At 60.3% G+C, this 26,967-nt stretch overlaps 1 protein-coding gene across 3 annotated transcripts in view; it reads right to left on the bottom strand.

The window, feature by feature from the left end:
* Positions 1–24,772, bottom strand: part of GRM4 (glutamate metabotropic receptor 4) — a 104,849-nt gene extending 80,077 nt beyond the window's left edge. The window contains exons 1-2 of one of the 3 annotated variants that reach the window (XM_059701931.1): positions 24,109–24,772; positions 12,591–13,477 (exon numbers count right to left, since the gene is read on the bottom strand). In XM_059701931.1, coding sequence (XP_059557914.1) covers positions 12,591–13,439 — 849 coding nt within the window. In that variant the 5' untranslated portion in view covers positions 13,440–13,477; positions 24,109–24,772. Of the gene's footprint in view, positions 1–485; positions 509–12,590; positions 13,478–24,108 lie in introns of those variants that run through there. The other 2 variants (XM_059701930.1, XM_059701932.1) reach the window with 2 other exon arrangements.
* Positions 24,773–26,967: the final 2,195 nt, after the last annotated feature.

Genomic DNA, 26,967 nt, shown 5'->3' with positions numbered 1-26,967 from the left:
CCTGCCTGGACTCACCGTTCCCTCCGCCCGAGCGCCCTCCCTGCCAGCCGGCCCTCCGCGGACCCTCCGCTGACCGGCCATGACTCTCAACCAGCTGTCAACACAGAGAGCCTTCCCTGCACCCCCACCCGGGCGGCTAAGGGGCCCTCGGCCGCTCCCAGGGCTCCTGTCCCCTCCTCAGAGCACCGGCTCACTGTCCTGAAGTGGCGGCCCTTCCACCCCGACCAGGGTGCTGGCCCGGACTCTGTCCCTAAAGCCCAGCGGTCGCACACAGCAGGGGTCTGAGAGGTTCGCCGAAGCCCAGCAGGACTTCCGAGCCACCGGGAGCCGCCGCCTGGGGATGCCGCCAGAGCCCCGCAGGCTGCAGCCGCCCAAGCCGCCCGCCTCGCCCCCACCGTTATCCTCATCCCCATTTTCTAGCCGGGGACACCCTAGCTCAGAGAGAGCCAGCAATTCACCCAAAGTCACACAGCGAGTGGGGGCACCTGCAATGCCGGTCCTGGGCTTGAAGACACGACTGCACCCGAGTCTCCGTAGCACGGCTGGCCTGGGCGCAGGCTCCCCTCAGCCTGGTCTAGCAGGCCTGGCTTCACAGGAGAGGCAGGTGTGGCGGCAGCAGGAGCGCCCCGCAGGCAGCCCCTGGGGAAGTCCTGGAGGCTCATCCCCCACCCCCCTCTGCAGGCCCCTCGGGGTGTGAGCCCTAAGAAAGTCCCCAGAAGCAGCAACACCAGTAAGGAGCTGGGGGGGCTGGGGGGGGCGGGCGGGGGGAGGGGGCGGGCAGGGAGACCCACACAGCAAGGAAAAGGAACAAGAACTGCATCTGCGTGGCAAAGTGACACTGAGCAAGCTGCAGAACACAGTATGACCAGTTTTCATCAAGCTTCAAACACACTCACACTCACACTCACTCACACACACACACACACACACACACACTCACTCTCACACACACACTCACTGACACACACACACACACACACACTCACACACACACACACACTCACACACACACACACACTCACACACTCTCACGCACACACACTCACTCTCTCACACACACACACTGACACACATACACTGACACACACACACTCACTCGCACACACTCACACACACACATACACACACACTCACACACTCACACTCACTCACACACACTCACACACACACTCACACACACACTCACACACACACTCACACACTCACACACTCACACACACACTCACACACACACTCACACACTCACACACACATTCACACACTCACACACACATACACACACATACACACACTCACACACACACTCACACACACCTTAAGTGCCCACGGGACAGGGCGTGGCTGCCTGAGGGGAGGGAAGTGGGGCTGCAGCTATATTTGCAATGTTTTCTTTCTTAAAATGGAAACAAAATTTGACACAAAATTAGGGCAAAATGTCAATATTTGACTAAGCTAGCGGCGGTGCCGGGCAGCTTATTATATTATTCTCTATGATTTTTATAGACTTGAAATAGTTTGTTACTAAAACTATGCGAGAAGCCGTTCCCATCAGACCCACACTAAGACAAATAAAAGGCGCACTTGGGAAAGCTGTGTGCACCCACTTCCTTCGCACCCCTCACGTGCCTGCCCCCTCCAGGCCAGGACCCCAGTATCTGGGGGGGGTCTCCCACACACTGGATTCCCTAGCAGCTTCCAGAAGCTGAGCTCAGGAGGAGGCCGCGGCTCTAGGCACAGAGTGGGGGGGGGGGGGGGGGCGGGGGGCCAGACTCCTGCGTGGCCCTGCCAGAGGTTAATGCTGCCTGTCCTCACCCCTAACCGCAGCCCACAGCCGGGTGGAGAATGAGCTAAGTGCTGCCCTTTCCAGCCCACACCACAGACCCATTAGGCCCCTCTCTGCTCCGGCCCGGGGGGGGGGGGGGGGGGGCTCATGGGCTCCCTCCCTCCAGGGTGCTTCAGCCTTTCAGCCGGGAAGAGTTTAAATTCCCACCCAGCCGAGGGGAGGCTGAAAGCAGGCAGGGCCTCCAGCCGCCATGGCCTCTTCCACCCGCACTGTGCCTGCTGGGCCAGTAAGGCTGGGCTGAGCAGAGCTTCACCCTCCTGGGTCCTCCTGGGGCATCTCTGGGCAGACCCCGGGGAGAAACAGGCCTGGGGAGGCCGGTCCGATTGAGCCCTCACCGTTCTCATCCCCATTCAGGTCCACGAAGGAAGGACTTAAACGAGGGGACGGGAGAAGACTCCTCACACCTGAGCACACTTCACAACGGCTACTGTTTCTCAAGCACCTGCTATGCATAGGCCCTGTGCTGGTTACATTGTCCCATTTAATACAGCCACCTGCCCATTTCCCAGGTCTGCAAACTGGGCTCAGAGAGCTTCCCTGCCCTGCCCACGGTCACAGCCAGGCGGCAGCAGAGCCAGGAGTCCCCTTTCTGACGTCTCATACCCGCGATGGGGCTGGTCCCCCATGGCCCTGGTCATCCCACAGGCGGGCAAAGCAGAGCCCGGAGCAGGAGCGAGACTTGCCCACGGTCAGGTCAGTTTCTGGGGCTGTGGGGTCAGCCTGAGTCAGGGGAGGGGCTGGTTGGGCGGCGTGTCCACTAGGTAGGGCTCGGTACTGAGATGCCATGGCCATGACCAGGTGTGAGGCAGGCGGGTGGCCAGAGTGGGTGCAAGGCCGGGGCACCCGGCCAGGGACAGGCAGGCTCACCAGCTGCTTCTACCTCCTGGCCTTAACCCCAGGGCCCGGGATGAGGCTGCCCGTCACCCAGAGAGAGGCCCCGAGAGAGTCTGAAAGGGGCCAGGGGGAACAGAGATGTGGGAGGACATGAGAAAGCCACAGCCAGACAATGAGGCCGGGGCTGGGACAGATGTTCAGAGAAAGTCCTTCAGACAAGGGGTGTCCCTGCTCCCCTCCCCACAGCACTGCTCCCACCATGATTCTCCGATTCTCCGTGGCAGCCCCAGAACCAAGAATGGAGGCCTGAGCCTGCAGCCCCCCTCCCCCTCCCACCCCCACCCCGCCTCCCCCAGCCCAGGCCCCGGGGCGAGTGGCAAGCATAAAGGTCAATTGGAATATAAAGTAGAATGTGCCTTCTTTTCATTTCCAACATGTCTGAGCCATAAAATGCTAGTTTAATAAACTGGGAGACGCTGAAAAGCACAGGGCCCTCAGGGCTGGGCAGGGAGGCCGGGGAGCTGACCCTTCAGAGGGTGAGCCCACCACTGCGGCAGCACCGTGCCCGCACACTCCCTGGCTTGTCTGTCTGCCTGTCTGTCTGTCTGTCGGGCTGGGCACTGGTGGTGGGGGGATGACAAGAGAGGCCCAACCCAATCCTGCCCTCAACATGGTCACGGACTTTGGGGAGATCCACGAGCACCCCACATACCCCAGGATCACTTCAGTCTTCGGAGGGCAGGAAGGTCTTGGATCAGAGCTGAAGGAGGGGTTGACTATCCATCAGACAAGAAAGGCATTCCAGCCCCACTGGTGTGGCTCAAGGGTTGAGCGTCGACCCATGAACCAGGAGGTCATGGTTTGATTCCGTCAGGGCACTTGCCCAGGTTGCGGGCTCAGTCCGAGGTGTGGGGCGTGCAGGAGGCAGCTGATCAATGATCCTCTCTCATCATGGATGTTCCCATCTCCCTCCTTCTCCCTTCCTCTCTGAAATCAATAATACACACACACACACACACACACACACACACACACACACTTCTTTCTTAAAAAAGGCCCTCCAGGCAGAGGTGCAGACACGGGTCTGGGACGGCAGGCGAGGAGATGGCCGCTGGGAGGCTGCTGCTGGCCCCGGAGTGAGCCGGGGCCCCTCTGCAGGCAGCACTGGCGTGGACCAGAGCCTCCCTAACCCGATGCCCTCACCGACAGGGAGGACAGCGATCCAGCCGGGGCCACGAGAGTTGGCAGCGGAGCCGGGCCCAGAAAGCAGGTCCCTGGGCTCTGGGAGGCTTCTGGTAAGGGGCCCACAGTCCTCCCCCAAGTGGGGAGCCAGAGATGGCACCACACCTGACAGTGTGAGGGTCAGGAGGACGCAGGGCCATCACACAGGGAGGCGCGGGGAAATTCACCAGAGTCACCTCTGCCAACCGCCAGCGAGCTGCCCTCCAACTGCAGCGCTCCCCCCCTGCACACTCTGCCTTGGCAGCCCCGTGGGTGCTCTGGCAGTAGGAGACGAAGGTTAACGCTGCTGAGCCCTACTGTGCGCCCACCGCACTGCTAGCTCCCATGGTGCACTTCCGTTTCCACACCTGAAAGGCACATGTGATTCTGCCCATCTTACAAGTGAGATGAGAACTGTCCAGAAGCCGAGTGATCCGGGGCTGGGATCTGAGCAACCTACTGCGCGCTGCCTCCAAGGCCGGTGCTCTGGGCTGCCCACCAGGAGCAGGTACTCGGCAGGTATCCACAGGCTCCGTGCCAGGCTGTGCCCTGAGCCCTCTCTACGTATCCCTCGTCTGGTCCTCACAAGCCCCACGAGGTGAGCTACAGGCTCCCCACTTTACAGACAAGGCAGCCAGGGCACAGAGAGGCACCGCCCCGGTAATAAATGGCAGAGCAGGGGTGAACCCCGGCCCTCTGGTCCCAGGGCCCACACTCCACCCACCGCCTCGGACTCCTAGCTGGCCCTGCCTCCCTCCGGTCTCAGCACCCAACTCTGTTCGCCTCCGCCGGGGAAATAAAAGGGAGGAGTTGGAAGGGGCTCAGGGGGGCCTGGGGGGTGGGGGTGGGGGGCAGGGGAAGAACGTGCCTCTCACACAGGCTCTGCCCCTGTCTCCTCCCCATCACCTCTGTGGCTTCACAGCCCATCCAGCCCACTTGCCTCTCTTACAGACGAGGAATCTAAAGCGCTGACAGGCCCAGTGACTTGTCCAGGTCAGAACCCTGGCGACCCTCCTCCCACCACTCCCTTTGCAGTAAGAAGGAGCAGGACGTGGGTTTCGGAGCCGCCTCGATCCTCCTCTCCCTGTTCCAGAGCCTCTGGTCCCCGCCCCCCCCCCCCGCCTCCCCCCCCCTCCCCCAGTGAGCTCCCGGCTCAAGTCAACAACCAAGCACAGTCCCGCCCCAGGGCCTCTGCACTTGCTCCGTCTGGAACACTCTGCCTCCAGACATCCATAGGGCAACCCCTGCACTCTATTCGGTTTGCTCAACAAATGCCCCCTCTTCTTATTGTCCCCACCCCTAGCCATCCCGTCTAAAGGGCCCCCCCCCCGGCCCCCACGGCTCTCTAGCCGCTTCCTGCTTTGTTCTGCAGGGACCTGCTCCCCTTGACATTGCATATTTGTGTGTCTTGCCTGTTCACTGCCTGCCTTCTCCTTCACACATGGAACCCCACCAGGGCAAGGCCTCCGTTTGTCTCCCGCCTTATAAAGTTGCTCAGAGTGGTGGTTCTCTGTCTGGTTTGCACATGAGCCTCACCTGGGAGCCAGGCCCCATCTCAAACCAATTACCTGGGGTGGGGCTCTCGGTGACTCTGCTCTAGTGGTGAAACGCTCAGGGGTGTTCAATTCAGATTTGGTGAATGAATGAATGAATGAATGAATGGATGGATGATTTTCACAGATGGGCAAACGGAGGTCCAGATGGGAGAGTGAGAGCCAGAAGCCAGCCATTATGAACTTGAGCCTCCCCAGACTCAGCCCCACGTCAGCCCCTCCACAATGTCACACACCTCACCGAGGGGCCTGCTCCAACCTGGTCTCTAGGAGCCCACCAGCCCTCCCTCCAGGGCAGCTACAAGAAATGGCCCCAAGGCCGCTGCTGCCTTCTTTTAATTCCACAATAATGAGCCTGTTTGCCAGTCTGTTGCCAGAGCCGCACCCCTCCTGCTCCCACGCCCACACCTCCTGTATTCAGAGAGGTTCTGCCACCTCAGGGTGCACCTCGAAGGAAGGGGGCTGGAGAGGCTTGCACAGCGAGTGGGGGCACTCCCTGGAGAAGCCGCGTGGGCAGGACAGGGACACTGGGATACGGAGGACTCGGAGCATCCAGGGGAGCAGCCACAGAGCCTCCCAGCAGGTGTCACACACAGACCCAGCCCCAGTCTCATGGCCGCAGGTGGCTGTGGTGAGCCCCAGGCTCCAGAGCCACGGGAGTGATGCCACTTCTACCCCAGCGGCCCGTCCACAGGGAGGGTCCTGCCAAGACCACAGGAGAAACGGCAGGGAGCTATCTAGGGGCTCCAGACCCCCAGGGCCGCTCCCCAATGCCACATTCCCTCCTCCCAGCTCCCTCTCCTCTCTGTTCAGGCCTCGCCTGACCCTAGGTCTTGAGGTCACCTTCCCAGACCCCCTACCACACAGGGACATCTGGGGCTTAGGGGAAAGAGAGTCCCCGTAAAATCAGAGGGAGGGCTGCGTGGTCCTCACCCTGAGAGCCACCTCCATCCACTCCCTCCCACTCCCTGGGTGCCCAGCACTTCACAGCACTAGGGCCTATCAAACCTGTTCAGGTAACTCCGGCATCCCCGGGCACCTACTCAAGGCTTTGCGCACATTGCTGTTCTACCAGGTGAGCCATTTTAGAGATGAGTAAACTGAGGCTCAGAAAGGCCACACAGTATGAGGCCAGATCTCAAACCCAAGCCAATCTGATGGCCAAGAGATGGGAGAGCAGAGTGGTGAAAGGGTATGTTTAGGGCCAAACAGTCTGGATTCGAATACAGTTCCACCACTTACCTGCTGTACAACCTTGGGCAAGTTGCTTAAGCTCTCTGTGCCTGAATTCTCCATATGTGAAATGGGGATGACAACTGTACACCTAGCCCTGTTGCGAGGACTCAACCTAAGGGCACTGGTAGGCCCCGGATTGAGCCAGTGGTAAGGTGGGCCCTGCTGCACCCACCCGCACAGCCAGAGTGGGCACAGCCAGCCATGGCACCCTGCTGTGGCTGCAGTTTTGAGGGATGTGCCGGTTGCAGACACCTTATTCCCCATGAGTCCATTCAACCAAAATTTCCTGAGGGCCCCACTGGGCCTGGCATCGGCTGGGGGTCCTAGAGGTGCAGATGGAGTCTAGAGGGAGTCAGCTGATGGTCTGGCTCACCCACTCAGTGCTCACACCCTGAGAGCAGCCTAGGCCATACGTACATGAAATCTGAATTTATAAACTTTCCTGTTTCGTTTTATGATGATTTTGATTTTTTTTTTCCAATCATTCGTTAAAAACACAAAGACTATCCTTAGCTCATGGGCCATACAAAGACTGGAGGAAAAGCTGACAGCAAACAGAAAGACAAATACAGACATGCCCACAAACTGGGCAGGGCGGGCGGGCTCTGAATAAAGTCCAGTTAAGCTTAAGGTTACGGAAGAAGGATCCAGCCTCAAAGAATGGGAGAGAACATTCCAGACAGAGGGACAGCAGGGACAGAGGCCCTGGGAGAATAGCATGGTGTCTCCGAGTGACAGGAAGACACAGCACCAACACGGGTGACACGCACCCAGAAGAGACAGAGGGTGTGGCCAGGGTCTCCAGGTGGCTTGGAGCTTGGGAGTTTGCATTTTAATCTAAGAACAGCAGGAAGTCAACGAAAAGTTTAAGAGGGTGGAGGTGGGGGTGGGAGGGCGATGTGCGGTGGCTTTCAGAAAGATCCCCGGGCCTCAGGGCGCTGAGCAAAGATCTGCTGCCCCATTTGGGGGTCCAGGGAGAGGCAGGAGGAGCTCCCGCGTGGCCTGGGCGAGACCCAGGGTGGGACGGGGGGGGGGGTGCTCATCTCCAGGACACACTCTGCAAGGAGAGGCTGTGGACAGTAGGAAGAGGTGGTCAAGTGCCGCCGGGTTTGCCGGCCTGGGCGCTGGGGGGTGGAGCTGCCTTCCAGGAAGATGGCCAGGCTGGGGAAGAGTGCTGGGCTCTCTCGAAAGTTTCTCTCAGTTGCGCAGTGGAAATACTTGGAAGACACGAAACCCACATCCTCAACAGAATAGCTGGCGTTAGCTAAGCCGCACAGTATCCCCAGGAGCCCTGGGCCAGGCGCTGAGGAGCAGACAAGCCAAGCACCGGGCAGGCAACTTTCTCTAGAGCAGCCGCGAGCCTTCCCAGCACTTACGGTCCCCGGTGGGACAGGAGGACATGCACGGCCAGGCTGGGGTACAAGGGGAGGGCGGTGCACAGAGGGCTAATGTCAGTCACCAGCTCCTGGGAAGCGGGGCACCTGCCCACCCACCTGCTGGCTGGCGCTCCTCCACCCTCTCTGCTGCCTGTCCCTCATGCCCTCCCTCCCTCCACTCCACCCCACTGTTGTGACAGCGAGAACTCTCATTATCCAAAAGTTATGTTGGCTGCTCGGTCTCAACACTCTGCAGGGAGGCACAAGAGGCCCAGCAGATGGTGGGCCCTCTCCAGGATCAGCCTCAAAGGTCACCGTCTGTCACTGCCCACCCGCTCCAGCCTCTTCCACATGGACGAGTCTCCCATGCTGACTTCAGGCCCAGCTACAAGCTGTGCAGTGACATTTCCTGTGGGCTGACTGTGTGCCAGGCACTGCACTAGGCCTTTTGTGGACATGAACTCTTAATTCCCACACCTGGTCTAAGAGACCATTATCATCCCCATTGTACAAATGAAGAAACTGAGGCACAAACAGACTAAACAATTGGCCAAGGTGGCAACGGCTGTCTGGCTCCAGCGTCCAGATTCTTAGCCGGCACCCTGTGCAATCTCCCCTTCTTCGAGCCTCCCCTTTTTTCTCCACGGTGAAATGAATACAGGACTCAATGAAATGATTTCTGGATCCTTCTGTGTTCTTACAGGTCCAGGATTTGACAAGTGCTTCCTTCCAAGGCACTTGGTGTATGTTCTTCTCCCCACAACAATGTTTGCTCTCGGGAAAAGATCTTACTGGCTTGTTCACACTATGGTGTAAATGACTGATATAGTGAGTGGATATGGTGAGGTAACTCTGGCAGAACAGAGATTCAAACCCAGGCCTCGCCCTAGCCAGTTTGGCTCAGTGGATAGAGTGTCGGGCTGCATACTGAGGAGTCCCAAGTTTGATTCTGGTCAAGGGCACATGCCCAGGTTGCAGGCTCGATCTCCAGCAGGGGGCATGCAGGAGGCAGCCAATCAATGATTCTCTCTCATCATTGATGTTTCTGTCTCTCTCTCCCTCTCCCTCTCCCTTCCTCTCTGAAATCAATAAAATATCTATAATAAAAAAAGCATAATATGCTAATTAGGCGAGATGTTCTTCCGGATGAAGCCATGGCGGTGGGGGCCGAGGCAGAGGAGGCGGCAGTGGCCGAGTCCCCTGCACGAATTTCGTGCATCGGGCTTCTAGCATATATATAAAAACCCAGGCCTCTCTGGCTCCAGAACCTGGGCTGTCCCCACAACATAGCATTGCACAGGCCACATCCTCTGGGCTTAGGATGCCCTCCAAAAGGTGTTCTCCACACCCATCCATAGCCCCTCTCCTAGGAGAACAGAGCCAACATGAGGATGAGGGAGGCGGTGGGAGCAGGGAGGTAAGGGAGATAAGCTGTCAGATCCATGACCTTCCAACATCAGGTCTTCTGATCCCCAAAGAAGGCCTGGGATTGAGTCCTACTCCAGCCCTGCTCATTTGGGGGGGCAGTCTGCAAGGAGCCAGGCCTGGGAGCTGGGGACCTGACTTCCCGCCTTGCCTGCCACCTAAGCAGGGCTCAGTTTCCACATCTGCAGGATGGGGAGTTGGCCCCTTCCAGCTCTGCCAGTTATGAGTTTTGTTCACACCCTGACTGCACCCCATTAGCTTCCTCTAGGCAGGAAACCACCTCCAGTGCCCCCAAAGCCAGAGCGCCGCTTTGAGCCGTGCACAGGAAGTCCACCTCTCGGAGGAAGAAGAGCCGTCATCACAGCCTTTGGAGACGTTCCCAGCAGGCCCCGTAATGGCCTTCGTGGGAGCAGGAGCCGGGCTGGGACCTCTATGGTGCTCTTCGAAATAGACACCTGACCCGGCAGCTCCCCGGGGGGGCCCCCTCCCTCATCCTCTCCTGCCTGAGGCTCCAGCTCCTGACCTCCCTCCCCAAAGTTCAACCTTTTTCCTCAGTAAATGGCTTTTAAGTTTCTCGCCCAGCCTCTCATGTCTGTCCGTTTAATTATTGAGGAGCCTTCGTGTCGCCAGCCTGGAACATTAACACCGTTAAAAGGGACCAGGGAGTGCAGGCCACAGCCATCAGTCTCCCTGGGGCTCTCCCCACCGCTCCCCGCCCCCTCCCTTTCCTGTCTCACCTGTCCCCTCCTCGCAGCCTGGGGGACTCCTGATCCCCACCCAGCCCACTCCTCTCTCCGTAACCTGAGGAGGCACAAACTGAGGCCCCGGCCAGGCCACGCTCCGTGACCAGATGAGCAGAGGAGAGGGCTGGTGAGGCACCCTGGCCCCAGGCCCCCTCATCCCACCTAGACCTTCCCCATCCTGGGAACAGTTTTCACAGAAGTCACAGCCCACCGTATGGGATGCCAGGCACCTCATCCCAAAGCACCCATGTTCCCAAGAACACGCTTCAAGGTCTAACGCTGACAGTGACCTTCCTTAGAGCTTGGCCAGGTCAAGTGACCCCTCTCAACTCCTCTGATCTTCCCACCTCCCTCCATTGTGGGCGCCGCCTCCCCTCTGGGAGATGGTGGGAGGGACCCTCACCCATGTCACAGTCCCAAGGGCCCAAACAGGCTGTTTGCCATCTTCCTGCAATGGCGTGTGATAAAAAGGTCAGACACGGAAGCTGCCGCAGCCCCTCCCAAGCCCTGGCCTTCTGGGAGGCTGGGGGCCGGTGCCCCACCCAGACAGGCCAACAAGGAGTCCGGGCACTGCCCCCTCTGCTACATGACCCAGTTCTCACTTCCTCAGCAGGCAGGCTGATGTGACCACTCAGGTAGCCCTGGCCCCACCCACTCTGGGTCTCCCAGCCTTGCAGCTAAGGTGGGCAGGTGGAAGGGCTGGACCGAACTACCACTCCCAACCATCCCACCAAGGAACGGGCCAAGCAACACCCCTCCCAGTGTCGCTCAGACTGTCCTGGGCAAGGGCAGCGTTTCCTTCAAGTCTGCTACTTCCTTCCTCTTCGTTCTGCATTCTTCATAATGCACCCACTTGTTCTCAGATTAGAATAATGTTTTCATCTGGATCATCGAGTAAAACCAAGAAGGTGCAAAGGCAAGAACCACATGGCACAGGGGCCCACACCAGCCATGCAAAGTTCCGACCCTACCCATGTGGTGACAGGGCTGCTCCAGCCTCCTTTCTTTCCCACCAGCCCCCAGCCCCAGTACAGGGATCTTCAGCACTATTCACCCCCACTTCGACCCAGCCCCCACAACACAAAGGACTGATGCATGCTGGGATTGGGCAAATGGGTTCCAGAAAGGGTACAGGAAAGAGGGCTCTAGGCTCAGCACTCCCCACCCTGCTTGGAGCCAACAGCCTCTCTCAATCCGATCCCTAACTCTGGAGACTGAGGAGAGAAGGGGCCAAATCCTTCCAGAGGCTGAGAATCTGACACCAGAGTGAAGGAGGGACCCAGTCAGTGGCTTCCTCTCTGCATCCCTTCCTCCTCACCCTCCCCTCTCTCTCTCTCTCTCTCTCTCTCTCTCTCTCTCTCTCTCTCTCTCTCTCTCTCTCTGTCTCTCTCACACACACACACACACACACACACACACACACACACATGCACATGTACACACACACAAACACAGAGCAAACAAGGAGGCTCCGAGAGAGGAGCAGGCACATAATTATGGGTAAAATGCTTGTAATGTTTTTCTCTCTACCCGGTAGCTTTCAGTTGCTTTACCAGCTTAGCGAAGCACTTGGCTCCAATTGAATTGCAAATCAGCAGCTCCTGCCCCAGGAAGAGAGGAAGGGAGTTGGCAGGGAGGGGGCAGGGAGGGATTCCAGAAGGAAAGGAAGAAAGGTGTGCAAGGAGGAAGGGCAGAGGGAGGAAATGAGTGAGGGAAGCTTGGTTCAGGGCCAAGGGCACCAGAAATGGGGACCGCCTGCTCGCTCCAGGCCTTTTTCCATCTTCATCTCCATTCTCTGCGGCTCAGTGGCCCCACGCCAAATCGGCACACATTTCCTAACCATGATCTCGGGGTGGAGCGGGAGGGCCACGTGGGGCTCGCGCAGTGACCCAGAAGAAAAACACCTCTTTCTTGGGAATTGCAATTATTTGAAAACAATGTCAAAACAACAGCCTTCCTTTCCTCTCTGGAAACATTCCTATTTCCATCTGTCTACCTTTCTATCTGTCTGTCTCCTTCTATCTCGGTCTGCACATCTCCTCCTCCCTTCCGTGGCTCACAGGCACTTCCTTTTCCCTTCTTAGTTCAGAATTCCCCGCTGAGGAGAATTGATCGAGGAGCTGCCCGCGGCCGGTGCTGTTTCAGCACCACGGTCAGCACCACGGCGCTGGGTCCCGCCCCCGACACCTTCACTCTGTGGGGTCTGTTCTCTGCCTGGGACAGGCCCCAGGTGTTCAGCTACCGCCCCAAGGAAAGAACTCTTCCCTCTGGGAGTCAGGCAGGAAGAGGAGAAAGGAGCTGGCCAGGCCGGGCACCGTGTTTGCGGAAGAAACCTCGGGACGAAGCGGCAGCCACTAACCTTGAACAGACGAAGGATGTTGGCCACCATGATGGAGACGGAGCTCCCGGAAGCACCAATGACACCCACCACCCGCTCGGGTTTGGTGATGATGGGCGGGCCGCCGCTGCCACAGCGGACCTCCGTGCCGTCCTTCTCGATGAGCGCCTGCACGAAGGTCAGCGACTGCTCCAGGGCGTGGGTGTCCCTCGAGCAGGTGTCCAGGATGCGGGCGCCCAGCGTGATGTTGGGCAGCAGGTCCGGGTCGTTGTTGATGCGGTCCAGGGCAAAGAGCATGGCCTCCAGCCGGTGGATGCCCTTCTCCTTCTTCAGCTCCCCACAGGCCTTGCCCTCCGAGCCCCGGCCGTGCACCGGAAACAGGCCCCCCAGTGTGATGTCCCCATCGATGCGGATGGAATTCATGTGAGGGTGGCCCTTGGGCTTCCCCAGGGAGGAAGGCACCCAGGGGCCATACAGGCTGAGGAGCAGGCAAAAGGGCAGCTGGGCCCACCACCAGCCCCAGCCTCTCTTCCCAGGCATCTTGGAAATCTCTAGAGATCCATGGAGGGCAGCCCCGCTCCTAGCCCTGGCAGGCCCCGGGCCCCCCAGCCTGGGTGAGCATGAGCGGAGCAGCCCCCACAAGTCTCTCCGGGGCGGCTTCAGCAGCGGGGTGGCCGAGGGCTGCCCACGGGGTAAGCCATGCCGTTGCTCCTTGCCGTCCAGGCAGTGCTCAGTGGCCCCCACAGGCCCTGCCCACAGACGGGGCCACGGGGCAGCAGAGCCCGGGTCTCGGTCCCCACGTCCTGCAGGCCTGTTCTTGCTGGATGACTGAACAGAGGCGCGTGCTCCTAGCTTGGCATGTCTTGGCATCAAAGAGAAAACAGCTCCAATGCTCTCCTCCTACCAACCTTAGAAGGGAGAGAGAAAGAGAGAATCAAATAGAAGCCCAGAGAAGACATCAGCTGTTCTGATCTCTCGTCAGGAGCCTGCGAGGAGACGCGGGAGGTTATCGCCAAAGACTCCACAAATCTCATCCGGTTTCCTCCTGGCTGCTGCTCAACTTGAGTCAAATGGGAGAGCTTAAGGCAGAAAGTGGGTCATGTTTGAACATTTCTCGAGGCCTGTACCCACTGCCATCAGGAGCCTGGGCATCAGTGAGCACGCGCCCCAGGGACAGCCTGGGCTGGCCTGGGAGGAACAAGGGCCTCCCTCAACGCTCTCCCACACGACAGAGAAGCAAGGAACCAGTCCCACTGGGCACAACCCCGTTTTCGGGATGATGAGACTGAGGCCCAGGGCAGGAGAGCATTTTGCCCAAGTCACACAGGTAGTGACCAGCAGAACATCGCCTAGCACCCGGCTTCCCAGCCCCCAGCCCTGGGACCAGACACTCAGGCTCCTGGGACTCAGAGACAAGGAAGGCCGACAGGGCCTCCTGGAGAAGGAATCAGCTGGGAGCTGCTCCTCTGAGGGCTGCGGAGAAGCTGGGGGGCTGTTGGGGGTCAGGATTCTCCTCGGGATTCAGGGGTGGCCCCTCCTGTTTCCTGTTTCCACCCCAGCTGCCCAGCAACGCCAGGCAGAGAGCAAACCCTGGGCCTCCTGAGTGAGCAGCCAGCCTCCCTCTCCTGGTGGCCTCCCTCCCCCTCCCTCTCTCCGCCCATCTTATCTCTCAACTTCTCCATTGCTCCTTCTCTCTCCCCCACTTCCTTCCTCTGAGAGTGGGGCTCCGGTTACGGCCTGAGCTACTGCACACTATTAGGATCATCGTCATTATTATTGTTGTTGTGATTAAATATTTATCTGCAAGGGGAGAGGAGAGAACACCAGCTCTTCCTCATCTCTCTGCTAATTTGGGCTAATTTCCCCTGGGGTTCCTTCCCTCCCCCAACCTCCCTGCTGAAAGCCAGCAACCTCCCTCCCCTCAATTTAGGAGGCCACAGGGAGAATGCTGGGAGCTGAGTCAGGGCTGGGCTGGAGCGCCCAGCCCAGGCCCCTTCCTCCTGAGGCTGTCAAATGAAGACCAGGAAGACACCTGCCCGTGTGTGCCTCAGTTTCCCTAGCCGTTTGGAAGAAGGGCTTGTGTTTGGATTAGGAGGTTTCCCAGGAGAATGTGGTCTCAGAGCCACCCACCCCCCACCTGTCAGCCCCCCACAGAGGCCCAGGCTGCTCCAGGTCTGGGACAGGGGAGGATAGGAGAGGGTACAGAACCTGGGAGTCCAGCCTCAGCTCCCGGGCCTCTCTGGCAAGCGCCTCCGGACCCTCCCATCTCACCCCCTCATCAAAATGCTCCCTCCCATTGGCTCCTCAGAGGCCAAGGACACACTGTGGATGCTCCTTAGCCCCACTCTGCAGGTGAACCCGGAGCCAGTGGCATCCCAAAGGCACACAGCGAGTCAGGGTGGGTCCGGGACTCAAAGCCAGCACCAGTCACACAGAGCCCTGGGGGCACCCACAGGAACGCTCCCTGATACCACCCCTCACCCTGAAGCCAGGACCCTGTGACCTAGGGCTGGCGTCTGTGCTTTGGGGAGGCGTAAGAGCTGCTAAAATACAGGAGAGGGGGTGGCTACTGCTGAATGGAGCTGTCATCATCACTCACACCTCCGTGTGAGCTCATCAGAGCTCTCTCCCAGGTGGCTGTGGGGACCTAGTTGCTGACGCCAATACCAGGCAATTCAGATAGAAAAACTGGAGAAGGCTTAGACAGATGCCACAGTCCTGCCACTGCCTGCTGGGGGCCAGGCATGTCCCCTGGAGAGTCCTCAGTTTCAAAATCTGTAAAATGGGTGGGTTGGAGGAAAATCCAGTTGGGGGACACCCTGTCCCTGCAGGGGCATTTCCAACTGTCACCATGATGGGAGGGAGTCACCTACTAGCCTGCATCCAGACAGTGGTCAGAGATGCCCTGGGCACAGCCGCACAGTGAAACACGGGCTTGTTCAAATGCCAATAGTGCCCCGAGGAGAAATAACAGCAAATGACAACTTACTGCTCTGTGCCAGGCACTGTCCTAAGTGCTCTGCTTACATTTCCTCAGGCGATGCTCGCCTCCCTGTGAGCCAGGGGATACTTTTGTCCCTATCACCCAGCGGAGGAGGCTGAGGCACCCAACCTCAGCTGGTGACAAGAGCCCGGGGCCACAGAGCCTATGCAGGCTGCCCAGGCCCCTGCCACGCCACCACACGGGCCACTCCCAGCTCTGACAGCCTGGGAGCTCAGGCCTGGTTTTCCTGAATTTCCAGCACAAGGATTTGGAGCATCATGGCAGACGGTGTGCACTCAGGCCGGGAGGCCCTCACACAGCAGCTGGCAGGCCCTGCTGAGGCTCAGGTCCTCCCTGAGGGCTCACGCTGGCTTCTCCTTGCAGCCTGAGCACCTGTGGCTGGGCAGCGTGCACACAGGCACCCCATGCACACCATATACCACACACACACACACAGACACACACACGGAAAGGCCACGTCCACATGGGGAAGGAGACCTCAGTGAGGCGAAAGGCAAATACCTGCAGGATTAGAATCAGGAGCCCAAGGACAGGGTCCTGCCCAAGCTGGTGGGGCTGCCCCCAGCCTCCCTCCCCAGGGACGGGCCCCACCCTTCCCTCGGGCCCACAGGCCTGCCTTTTCTGAGCTTCTCCACAGAGCTGAGCAAACCGCTGCCTCTTTCAGCCTCCCCTCCTTCCTTTGATCATGTAACAGGAACCAGGGACAAGGGAAAAGTAAAAATACCCTGTGAGTGAAAGGAGTCGCGGAGAGCAGGGGGCGGCTGCCTCCATCAGCAGGGGGAGGGGCGCCGGGTGGGGAGGCTGGAGCCCTCAGACCACCACCCTCCAAGTCGGAAGCAGCCAGGAAAGCTCACACCTGGGACAGCTAGGGGACCCCTCTCCCGGGGAGCCCCAGGGCGGCTGTGGCTGCAGCTCCACCCAGGCGGTCTCTTCTCCCTGACCTTCCGGCTCCCTCCCGCACTCTCTCCCAACCCGGTCTTCACTCCCTCTCCAGCCCTTGCTCCAGGGGAGGGCAGACTAGGCAGGAAGGGATGCAGAGAGGGAAGAGCACACAGTCATCTCCACACGGCAACAGCTCCAGGGCATTTCCCAGAACATTCTCTCCTGTGAAAGGGAATGAGGGGAGCTGGGGGGATGGGTGAGGCCCACTTGCCCTCCCCGGGCCACCTCCACCACCCAGGGCCACAGAGAGGGCTCCGGACCTGCCTCGGGCCCTTCCCAGTCCTGACAAGCAGGTGCCCATGCTTCCCCCAGGTCTAACCTAATCCTCCCTCGGCAACCAGGGCCTGAGCCAGGAAGAACCACAACCACAAAACAACCAGATCCAAACATCGCTGCTGTGACTTACTAAACTCCGATCCGGTTCTCACTGAGCTGCGTTTTATTCCCCCAAACCTCAGGGAACGGAATTTTCCCAAACTCCAAAACAAAGGGCAGCAGCAGAGGGACTGACCCTGCACAGGGACGGGGCTGGGGCTGAGGGGACCCGCAGGCTCCTCCTGCTTGCAGCCTCTGAGGGGCTCTCAGGCCCCTGGCTCCCCAGCAGGCCAGCCCCTCAGGGCTCAGTGAGGCCAGCCAGGCCCAGGGAGGGCTCCAGGGCCGCCCCAGGCCCGTCCTCTGCCTTCCTTGGGCCAAGCCCCCCGACCTGCTGGGGCCTCATGGTCCCGGTGTCTCCATGTTCCCGTCAGCACTTACTTCAGTCCTGTCCCCTCTGCCTCTGGGGGGCCCAGCCCAGCCCAGGTGCTCGGCGGAGCTGGGGAGTGTGAGTCTCTTTGGGTCTGTCTAGATGCCTCCACCTCCCAAGGGGAAGGTGAGGGAGAACCTGAGGTCTCCCCCTCCTTCCTATATGCCCCCCACTCCCGGGAGCCACCCCTGGGCCCCGCGCTGGCGGGCAGAAGCAGGGCTGGCCGCACCGTGTGAACTCAGGGAGCGGTCATCAGGAGCCACGCTCCGCCCCAGCTGCCAGTGACCGTCTGGTTTCCACCTGCATGACTCCCGTCCTCGGGGAAAGGGGTTGACCAATTAGCTCCCACAAACCCTAGCAAACCCTCTCCCCACGCGGACCACAACTTGAGGGGAATCCTGTCCTGCTCCTCTTGATATTGCTACAGCCCCGCCTGCAGTGCCTGCAACCCCTGCCCGGTTCACGGAAATAGATGAATGATGTGATGTGAGTGAATGGTTCCTGGGCTCTGCCCACCCTTCTCTCCCAGGGAATCTATTTCTCTATTAATAGAAAGAGCATCCCTGCTCCCAGTCCCTCACCCAGCCTGAGCCCTGTTCTAAGGGCAAGGAGGAGTGCACCCTGGGGTGGGGTCCGGGCCACAGGCCCCCTTCACTGCACTTCCTGGAGCTGCTCCAGCTCACCACCCTGGGTCCTGAACCCTCCGAGTTCAGAAACACCACGCCTCCCCGTTCCACCAGAACAAAAGAGGGCCTGATTCAGAAGCGACTGGTTCTGTGCTGGGCACTGAGAAATCTGTGTGAAAGGAAAGAAGGAAAGAGGGGAGGGGGCGGGGGGGAGAAAACAATTCTTCAGCTTAATGCCAATGGACAGAGGGAAAACTCTAAGTCAACTGCCTGTGCTTCCCCCACCCTGGCTCCCTCCAGCTTCCTCCCTGTGACACTCAGCCCCTTGAAGAGACCCTTCCTCCTCCAGGAAGCCTGCCCTGATTATTCCAGTTCCCATTGTCTCCTTCTTCCACACCTAGTGCCATACAGCAACTCTCTGTTGTTATTTGTCACTGAAGAGCCTGGGAGCACATTAGGGCCTGTCTGAATAGGACCCCCCCCCTTACCTCTGTCCCCAAGCCTCGCCCAAGGCTCAAAACACAGGAAATTCTCCATAAATAATAAGACAAAGCCAGGTCCCTCCCAGAGCCAGCATGGCAGCCACGCCACCCAGGCCGAGCCACGAGCAGGGGGTCTGCAGCAGCATCGGGCCCACAGAGAGGAGTCCCACCTTCCCCTGAGTTCTGACAACCCTCCATGTGGTCGGGCACGGAACACAGCCCTTCCTGCCACCCCATGACTCAATGAGCCACTCACATGCGCACTGAGCACCTGCTGTGTGCCAGCTCTGCTCTGGGCACTGGGGGCTGCTGAGAGTGACACGGACATAAACGCCTGCCCAGGGGGCGGGGGCGGCACAGGAGGGACAATGAACACACCTACACACAGATGTGCGGCACTTCCGGGAGACACGGGGCCGTGAAGGAAAAAGGCTGGTGAGGGGGCAGGCAATGACCCAGAGGGGCATCCTCAGGGGGCAAGGGGCAAGGAAGGCTTACCTAGGGAGGGGGCACCGAGTAAAGGTTAAAAACTGGTTTGGCTCAGTGGATAGAGCGTTGGCCTGCGGACTGAAAGGTCCCAGGTTCGATTCTGGTCAAGGGCATGTACCTTGGTTGCGGGCACATCCCTGGTAGGAGATGTGCAGGAGGCAGCTGATGTTTCTCTCTCATCGATGTTTCTAACTCTCTATCTCTCTCCCTTCCTCTCTGTAAAAAATCAATAAAATATATTTTAAAAAAAAAAAAAACACAGGAAAAGGGCCCGCCGGGTGGCTCATTGGTTGGCGCATAGTTCTGTACAGCAAACAGGCTGGGGGTTTGATTCCCGGTCAGGAAACATACCCAGGTTGCAGGTTCAATCCCAGTTGGGGCACAAACGGGAGGCAACTGATAGATGTTTCTCTCTCATACCAATGTGTGTGTGTGTCTGTCTCTCCCTCCCCCCCCGCCCCACTTTCTTGGGTGAGGATTTTTTTTAAAGCAAAACACTAAAAGCTTGGGGGGGGGGAGTCAATTGGGGGGAAAGGAGACATATGTAAAACTTTAGACAATAAAATACATACATACATACATACACACCACTAAAAGCATGAGCATGTATCTGGGAGAAAAGCATCCCACGTAGCAGCAGCGAGAACAGCAAGTGCAAAGGCCCTGAGGCAGGGGGCAAAGCAGGAGAGGTCAGAGAGGGCACCGAGCACAAGCTCCATGGTGGACAGGGAAGCGAGGGCCCACTGGGGGGCTCAGAGCACAGCGACAGGCAGGGATTCCTGAGCAGAAACGCCTGAGGCTTACGGGGCAGCGGCCTGCTGAGGCCACAGCAGTTCACAGCAGTTGGCGGATAAAGCAAGCACCGCTCCTCCACCCTCGATTCTACCAGTGCAGCCCAGAAACGCCCAGCCCTGACCTTCCCCTCCCCCAGAGCAGGGGCCAGCCACCAAGCTCAAATTCGCCCAGATCTTCTCCTACCACCAGCGCTCCCTCTCGTGCAACCCCAGGCCTCTCCTTCCCCCAACTCGCCCCCCAACACGTGCCGCCACCATCCTGTTTCCCCACACAAGACCCAAGCGGGCAGTGTCTTTGTTTGCAGCTGCTGCTGCTGTTGTGGGCTTCCCTGCTAATGCTTTCTTCCTCTTCTCCTCCTTCCTGCTGCCCCCTCCTTCGTCAGAGCTCCCCCACGCCAGCACTGCCTGGACAGCTGGGGCCCACAGGCTCAGCAAGTCAACACCCAACTCTACCGTCTCCCACAGCCGTGAACACAGAACCAGGGTGTGGGTGGGACTTCCATCCCAGGCCACACTGAGGCGAGGTACGGAGAAGGGACAGGGACACCTAAGAAGCCATCACTCACCAGAAACTTCAGAATCAGGCCAAGGCCCCAATGCCTACTTCAATATTCAGATCTAAAAACCACCCTGTAGCAATGACAGTGTTTTTACTGGAAGTCGTGGGCCCCGACCAGCAAATAGGTCCAGGGGTGGCACCTGTCCTGAGGGACGGAGGGGGGCCTGGGAGGGCAAGGGCGAGGGACAGGGCAGGACACACAGCTCCTGGGCCCGGTGCAGGTGGCCGAGCCCGGGAGGAGCAGCTGGCGGAGCTCTCCGGGGACTCGGGGTCCTCACAGCAACGGGAGGCCAGTGCTATCTCCAGAGCCGGCTCGTCCGGAACGGCCTGGGCTGTCATCGGGGCTACTTCCCAACGACTGCAGATAATCTCTCCTTAATTGAATGGGGTCCGGATAATGTCATTATGCCCCGCGTCCTCGATTTATTTAATATACGTGTGTGCACATATTTAAGCCTCACTGCTGCTGCGAGATTGCTAAACGGTGAGATTAATAATAAAACATTTTGACAGGCGTCATCGGCTTTAATTGAAGGGGTTGATCTTTACTATCCCTGTGGTGCTCGTTTTTCCAAGAAGCCGAGACATGGACAAGCTGGAAGAGGCGCTCGCAGGCAGGGGCTGGGCGCGGGGTGGGCAGGGCTGCAGGGCAGGCCTTATCTTTCCTAAGCAAGTTCTGTTATCCATCTCCCTTTTTGTTTTCATATATATTTATTGATTTCGGAGAGGAAGGGAGAGGGAGAGAGAGACAGAAACATCAATGAGAGAGAATCATTGATTGGCTGCCTCCCACACGCCCCCCCACTGGGGATCGAGCCCGAAACCCGGGCATGTGCCCTGACAGGGAATCCAACCGTGACCTCCTGGTTCATAGGTCGATGCTCAACCACTGAGCCAGGCCAGCCAGGCTCTACCTGCCTTTTAGGAGCAAGCTCAGGCAGTGAAACAGAAGCGGGGGGAACTGAGCCAGGAGCCCCAGAGTTTGACTGGGGATGGAGCCTAGAAACAGAGCTACCAGCCTGGGGTGGGCTGGGAGGCCAGAGACTCAGCAGAGAGAGAACTCAGTGGAGAGAGAACCAGGGCTGCCAGGAGCGAGGGGAAAGGCAGCCTGCATTCTGTAAGGGCCAAAGGCAGTGAAAGCTCTAAATTAATTTTTGATGGTCCCCTGCTAGCGAGGGCAGAGTTAACATGAAAACAAGTCGTCCCTGCTCTTTGCAGGAGCTGGCACCAGGCTGGGTGGGAGCAACAGGAAGCTGGTGTCCGCTGCTCCAGGCCCGCTGGCCACCTGGGGAGGCCCTCGGGTTGGCCTGGACAACCAGCAGCTCCTCTGCCAGCCCGTGAGCAGGGCAAAGCCCAGATGCCAGCTCCCCCACACCTTCTCCGGGCAGCAAAGGCTGCTACCATTCTGCAAAATGGGATAACCTTCCAGCCAACGGGCCCAGCTGCCCAGGCTGCCGCCGGGCCTGCCCGCCGGAGAGCTGGGTTCTAGGCCGAGCAGAGGAGGACAGCAGGGTGGGCAGATGTCTTGGGGTGGGCGGTAATTAGGGGCTGCCAGCTCCACACTTGTCTAGGGGAGAGGATGTGTCTGCTGGCTGTAATTATAACCCGCATAAGCCCGTGGGTCTTGGTCCCATCTTTTCCTGCCAGCTGTCCCCATGTCGTAGGGCGGTTCTGATGTGGCCACGCATCCTGGAGTCTGAGCTGGGGACCTCCCAGGAAGGGGGTGGGGGCTGCAGAGCCCTTTGCCCTGGGTCCACCCTCTGACCCTTAGGCTAGCACAGTGCTCACTCAGGCACCCTCACCTACCTCTGGCTGCCTGCCTGCCGCTGTGCGAGGCCTCCCTCCAGGAGACGTCACGCCTCCAACAGATATGAAGCCTGAAGCCGCCCAGAGGAAGGGAGTGGGGGGAGGGGCCCATGCTAGGCCACTGAGGCCAAAAAAGCAGCTCGACTCCTGCCACACTCCCACCTCCACTGCCTCCCCCGCCTCCCCTTCTGCATGGCAGGCTGCATGCCCGGCTGCATGCCCCCTACATCCCATACATCTCCCCTGAAACCCGCCACCACCATCAGTAGAGCGTTCCTTTGGGTTAGGCATTGCCATCTTCCTCTCGGGGTCTCTCTTAAATGCAGAGGTCCGTGGCAGGGGTGGCCCTGAAGTGGCTAAGATCTCAGGAGGGGTAACTGCTGTCTTCATCTCTGAGGCGTGTGTTGATGGCAAAAAGGACAAAAGCTGGGGCGGGGGGGGGGGGGGGTGAAGAGAGTGGTCACCTAATTCACAAGTGGGCAGGCATGTCGTCCAGGGCTAAGCAGAGGCTCAGGGGCGCCATCCTCAAAGGCCCCCAACCAGCCCAAGGGCAGAGGTCTGCCTAAGGCCCTCTAGAAGGGGGGGGGGGGGCTCTGACCACTCTCCACAGTCCCCAGGGCCTGCCCGGTGGGTGACCACACCCAGGAGCCTGCAGACCCTGGTGGGGACTGTCTGCCACCTCAGGGAAAGCACCTGAGGTCCTCAAGGCTTCAGGGAGTTCTCCCACCACCGAGGCCCTGAGGCCGCTAAGAGCTGAGACTGCGTACACTGAGCCTGGGGCAGCCCCGCAGCCCGTGTGGATCCAGCGGGGGCGGGGGCGGCCTGGGCACAGCATGGGGAGGGGAAGATGGGAATTAGAACAGTCTTCACTTCCACAGTGAGGGCCCCGGGGCTGCGAGGCTGCGGGAACCGGATGCGCAGTGGGGAGACTCAGAGCGCTGGCCGGCTGCCTGCCTGAGCCCCACTCTCACCCTAGAAGGTAGCAGGGAGGGGCTATGATGGCGCGCGCACACGCCTCCCCCATCACAGAGGCCTTTTTGCCGGACTACAAGAGGGGTAGACGGACTCACCGCTCCATCAGACACGTGGCTCCGGGCACCCCACTAGGCAAACCCAGCTCAATCCTGCAAAGCAGCTTTCTCCCGCACGAGGGGCAGAGATGCTGACGAGAGAGGGGAAAGCAGAAGACCCGCCTCCAAAAGGGACCGAAAGTCTAAAGGCGGGGGTGTCACTCGTGGCCTGGGAGCAGGGGGCGCTCGTACTTAACGTTCGGGCCTCAGGACTCCCTGCCGCCGCCACTGCCTCGCGTTTCAGCACAAACAGCCTCAGACCGCCCCGGTGCGGGGGCGCCGCGCAGGCGGGTCCTCCACCTCCCACTCCGCCCGTGCGTCCACGGAGGGGCGCTCCCAGCTCCCGAGCGCCGGGGAAGCCCGACCCCAGAGGGGACCCCAGCAACACACACACACACAGCTCATCTGGGTCCCGGAGAGGTTAGTCCAGACTGTCCGAGGAGCACCTGACCCCGCATCCCGGGGTGGGGAGACCCCAGACCCTGAGCGCCATCCCAACCCGGCCGCGGCCAAGAGCGAGCGGGCGCCGGGCTCTGGCCGGGGTCGCAGGCGGTGCTGGCGGCCACGGGAGCGGGACGCGGTGCGGGAGCAGCAGCCGAAGCGCTCGAGCTTGGCGCTGCCCTCCCGCCGGGAGGCGGCAAGGAAGGGGTGCAGATAATGCCCCGCTCCCCGCCGGCCCTGCCTCCCCGCAAACGGGCGCGTTAATGCCGCCGCCCCCACCGGAGAGCTGGCACGACCCCCGCCCGGTAGAACCTGACATAACCCCGGACACAGGGACACTTCCCCCCAGGCCCACAGAGATGCCGCTGCCCGACCCTCCCCTGGGGACCCCGGAAAGCCGGGCCCGCCCCGAGGGGAGACCCTCCAGCCCCGAAAACTCCAGGCGGCCGGCCTTCCTCCGGGAGCCGGGAGCGCGGGAGCTCGTCAGAGGCCACCTCCCCCAGCCCGGGGTCCCCGCCGCACCCCGTGCCCAGAGGCCGGCGGGTACCATCCCCTCCGCCGGGTCCCCGCGGGCCACAACTCACCGCGCACCGGCGAGGTCTGCACCGCGCGGAGGGGTCGGGGGCGCGCCCGCCCGCCCCGGGGGCGCGGAGAGGCGGCAGCCGGAGGCCGGTTCTCGCGGTGCCCAGAACCAGGGCCGCGGCGGGCGGCGCTGACGCTGCGGACCGAGCCGGGCGCGGAGCCGCCGGGAGTCCCGGACGACGCGGGGAGGAGCTGGCGGCCGGGCTGCAGCGGCTGCTCCGGCGAGAGCGAGCGAGCGAGTTGGGGAGCGTCGGGCAGCCCTGCTCCGGCCGCCGCGGAGCGCGGGGTCCGAGCCGGAGGGAACGGGCGAGGCGGCTCCGGGAAGCGCGGTCCGACCGGGGGCTCCGTGCTGGGAAGCGAGTGGAGCGGGAGCCGACCACTGGCGCAGCCGACCGAGCTGCGGGCGCCGCGGCAGCGGCAGCAGGAAAATAATGAGAACGAGCGAGAGAGCGCGCCGGAGAGGGAGCGAGGCAGGGAGAGCCAGGCAGGCGCGGAGGGGAGGCTGCGGGAGGGGCGGGAGCGCCCGGAGCACGAGGGGGCGAGGGGACCGCAGCCGCCCAGCCCCGCGCCCGCGGCCGCACGCGAGCAGGCGCCAGCCCAGCCCGGCAAGTTCGCGCGGCGAGTGCGGGCCGAGCGCGTGGCGCTTCCGCCGGCCTTTTAAAGAGAGAGCACCTAGGCGCCCACCCGACCCGAGGCTGCTGCCCCTCCCGCCGCGCCCCACGGGCGCCCTCTCCTGGAAGCCCCTTTCTCCCCTCTTCCGGCCGTGCGGGTGTCAGCTCATCCACCCCTCCACCCAGGACGCGGCGGGGACCCCTCCTGACCCCAAAGGTCGGGGTCGTAGAACACAGAGTACAGCAAAACAGCGATGCAAAGGGGTTGCGCTCCTCCCCACCCCTCCCACCTCCGTTTGCAGTAGAACCCCCACCCGCTGGGCCGCTCCTCACATCCGCTGAACTGTGGCGTGTGCCCCCCTGTGGCATGTTCATTTGCACACCCCACTACTCCCGGTTCGAGCATATGACACGCAGGAAACTGAGGCCCAGTGAGGCGATTCTATTTGCCCCTGGTCACACAGCCTGTGGGTCCCCTTTCCACTGAGACGCCACGCCACCCCAGAGCCCCACCAGGTTAGGGAACCCCCACCCCAAGGCCCACAGCGCGCTGGCCTCCCTCTGGTTTGCAACGTGTAACAGGTGGCCTGGCCAGCAGACTGGAGCAGACCTGGGAAAGAATCCCTGGGCAGGGAGAGGCCGGGGCCCTGGCTGCCTCCTTCCTGGAGGGCTGAGAAAAACGCCAGGACGGGCTGGTCTTAGAGGCAGGAGGGGAGAAGGGAGGAGGGCGCCATGGGGCCCTCTTAGGATTGCAGGAGCATCGCCTCCCAGACTGCAGAAGAGACTTCAATTAGAGCCGTGATGTGTGACTGTCCTTGTCCCAGGCAGAGTGCTCAAACACAATGCCTGGGGGGGCGGGGGGCTGGCACGTGGCCTCCTCCCCATCAGTGCCCCTGGCTGACTTGCAGAGTGCCACCCTGTGCGCCACTGTGCCCAGGCCTGGGAGACTCAGCACCTTCTCACCACCCAGCCCCTGACCTCCATATTAGTCAGGGGAACGTCTGGGGTGCCTGAGGATAGCAGATGCTGACCTACTGGTCTGCCCTGTCTTCCTCCAGGCCCCTCCCCAACAACCCTGCCTCTTCCCACAGACCCACTCACATGCCCCCTCCTCCAGATCCCAGGCTATGGCAGCCAGAACCACATCTTGCTCACCATGGCCCATCTAGGGCCTGGCAGCTCGCCCGGCCCATAGTGGAGCTCAGTGAATGAAGAAATGTTGGCAAAGCACAAACTCTCTTTACTGTCACATGTAATGGCCCCAAATACATGTCTCATTTACCCAGTCAGATTGAAGTCTGACAGACGGGCCCAGGTCAGGCATCACTCACGTCTTTTTCCATGCGACCAGCCTGACGGAGACCCTGCTCCATCCCCAGCCCTGGGAATACACAGGTAACTGAACAACACCGTGACCTTGAGAGGCGCACCCCGTGGCCAGGCACATGCAGCACCACGGAAGTTCCTGGTCCACGGCTCTGCCCGGCCAAGTGTGCGCTGCTCTGGGCTTGCAGGGAACTCACGTCGCTCCTGGAGGGGCCGTGTCCTTGGGAACTGCCTGCCTGCGTTCAATCCAATCCGAACCCCGCCTGAGCCTGAGTCATGCCCGGGGCCCCTGGTTCCTGCCTGTAGAACAGGGCTGTAAAGCTGGCCTCCGAGCAGGGCTGCCGGGCTTGACAAGTGACATGTTCTGTCTTAAGGCTGTGCCTGCCCAAAAGATAAGGGCCTTTGTCCAATTCGTGCCAAGTTCCCGAAGGGCTAGTGAAAGGGAGTGAGTAATGTGTGCGCAGAGCCCAGTCCTGTGTTTAGGTGCCCCTATGTGGGAGCCACTGCAATTTTACACAGAATATAGTCCTCGCTATCCTTTTGTTGGATGAATGAATGAAACTGAAAATAAATGGGCCATTGTTTATCGAGAGCCAAAACTAACCCAGGCACTGCCCCACCCCCTGCACTCGGGCCATAATTACCCTGTCCCCCACCCCCCACCAGCTGTGCTGCAGGAGGCTGGGCAGGCTATATTTTTCAGGGGTTAAAAAAAGAAACACTGTTGGCTGGCAGATGGCTGTCCATGGACTCGTCCAGTTTGAAGGTTCCCAGCCTGAGGCCTAGCTCTGCTGGGCAGCCTTCTGGGCCACCCAGGCCCCCAGCCCCAGAGCGGTCAGCCACCCGGCCCTCCCCATCTGAACCCAGCTGGGTACCACTGGGACGCCCTCTTGCTGACTGTGGCTGACTCAATTTATCATGGAG

The sequence above is a fragment of the Myotis daubentonii genome, chromosome 6 (assembly GCF_963259705.1).
Source record: "Myotis daubentonii chromosome 6, mMyoDau2.1, whole genome shotgun sequence".
In the NCBI taxonomy this organism is placed as follows: Eukaryota; Metazoa; Chordata; class Mammalia; order Chiroptera; family Vespertilionidae; genus Myotis; species Myotis daubentonii.
This window is presented reverse-complemented; position numbering and strand designations above follow the sequence as displayed.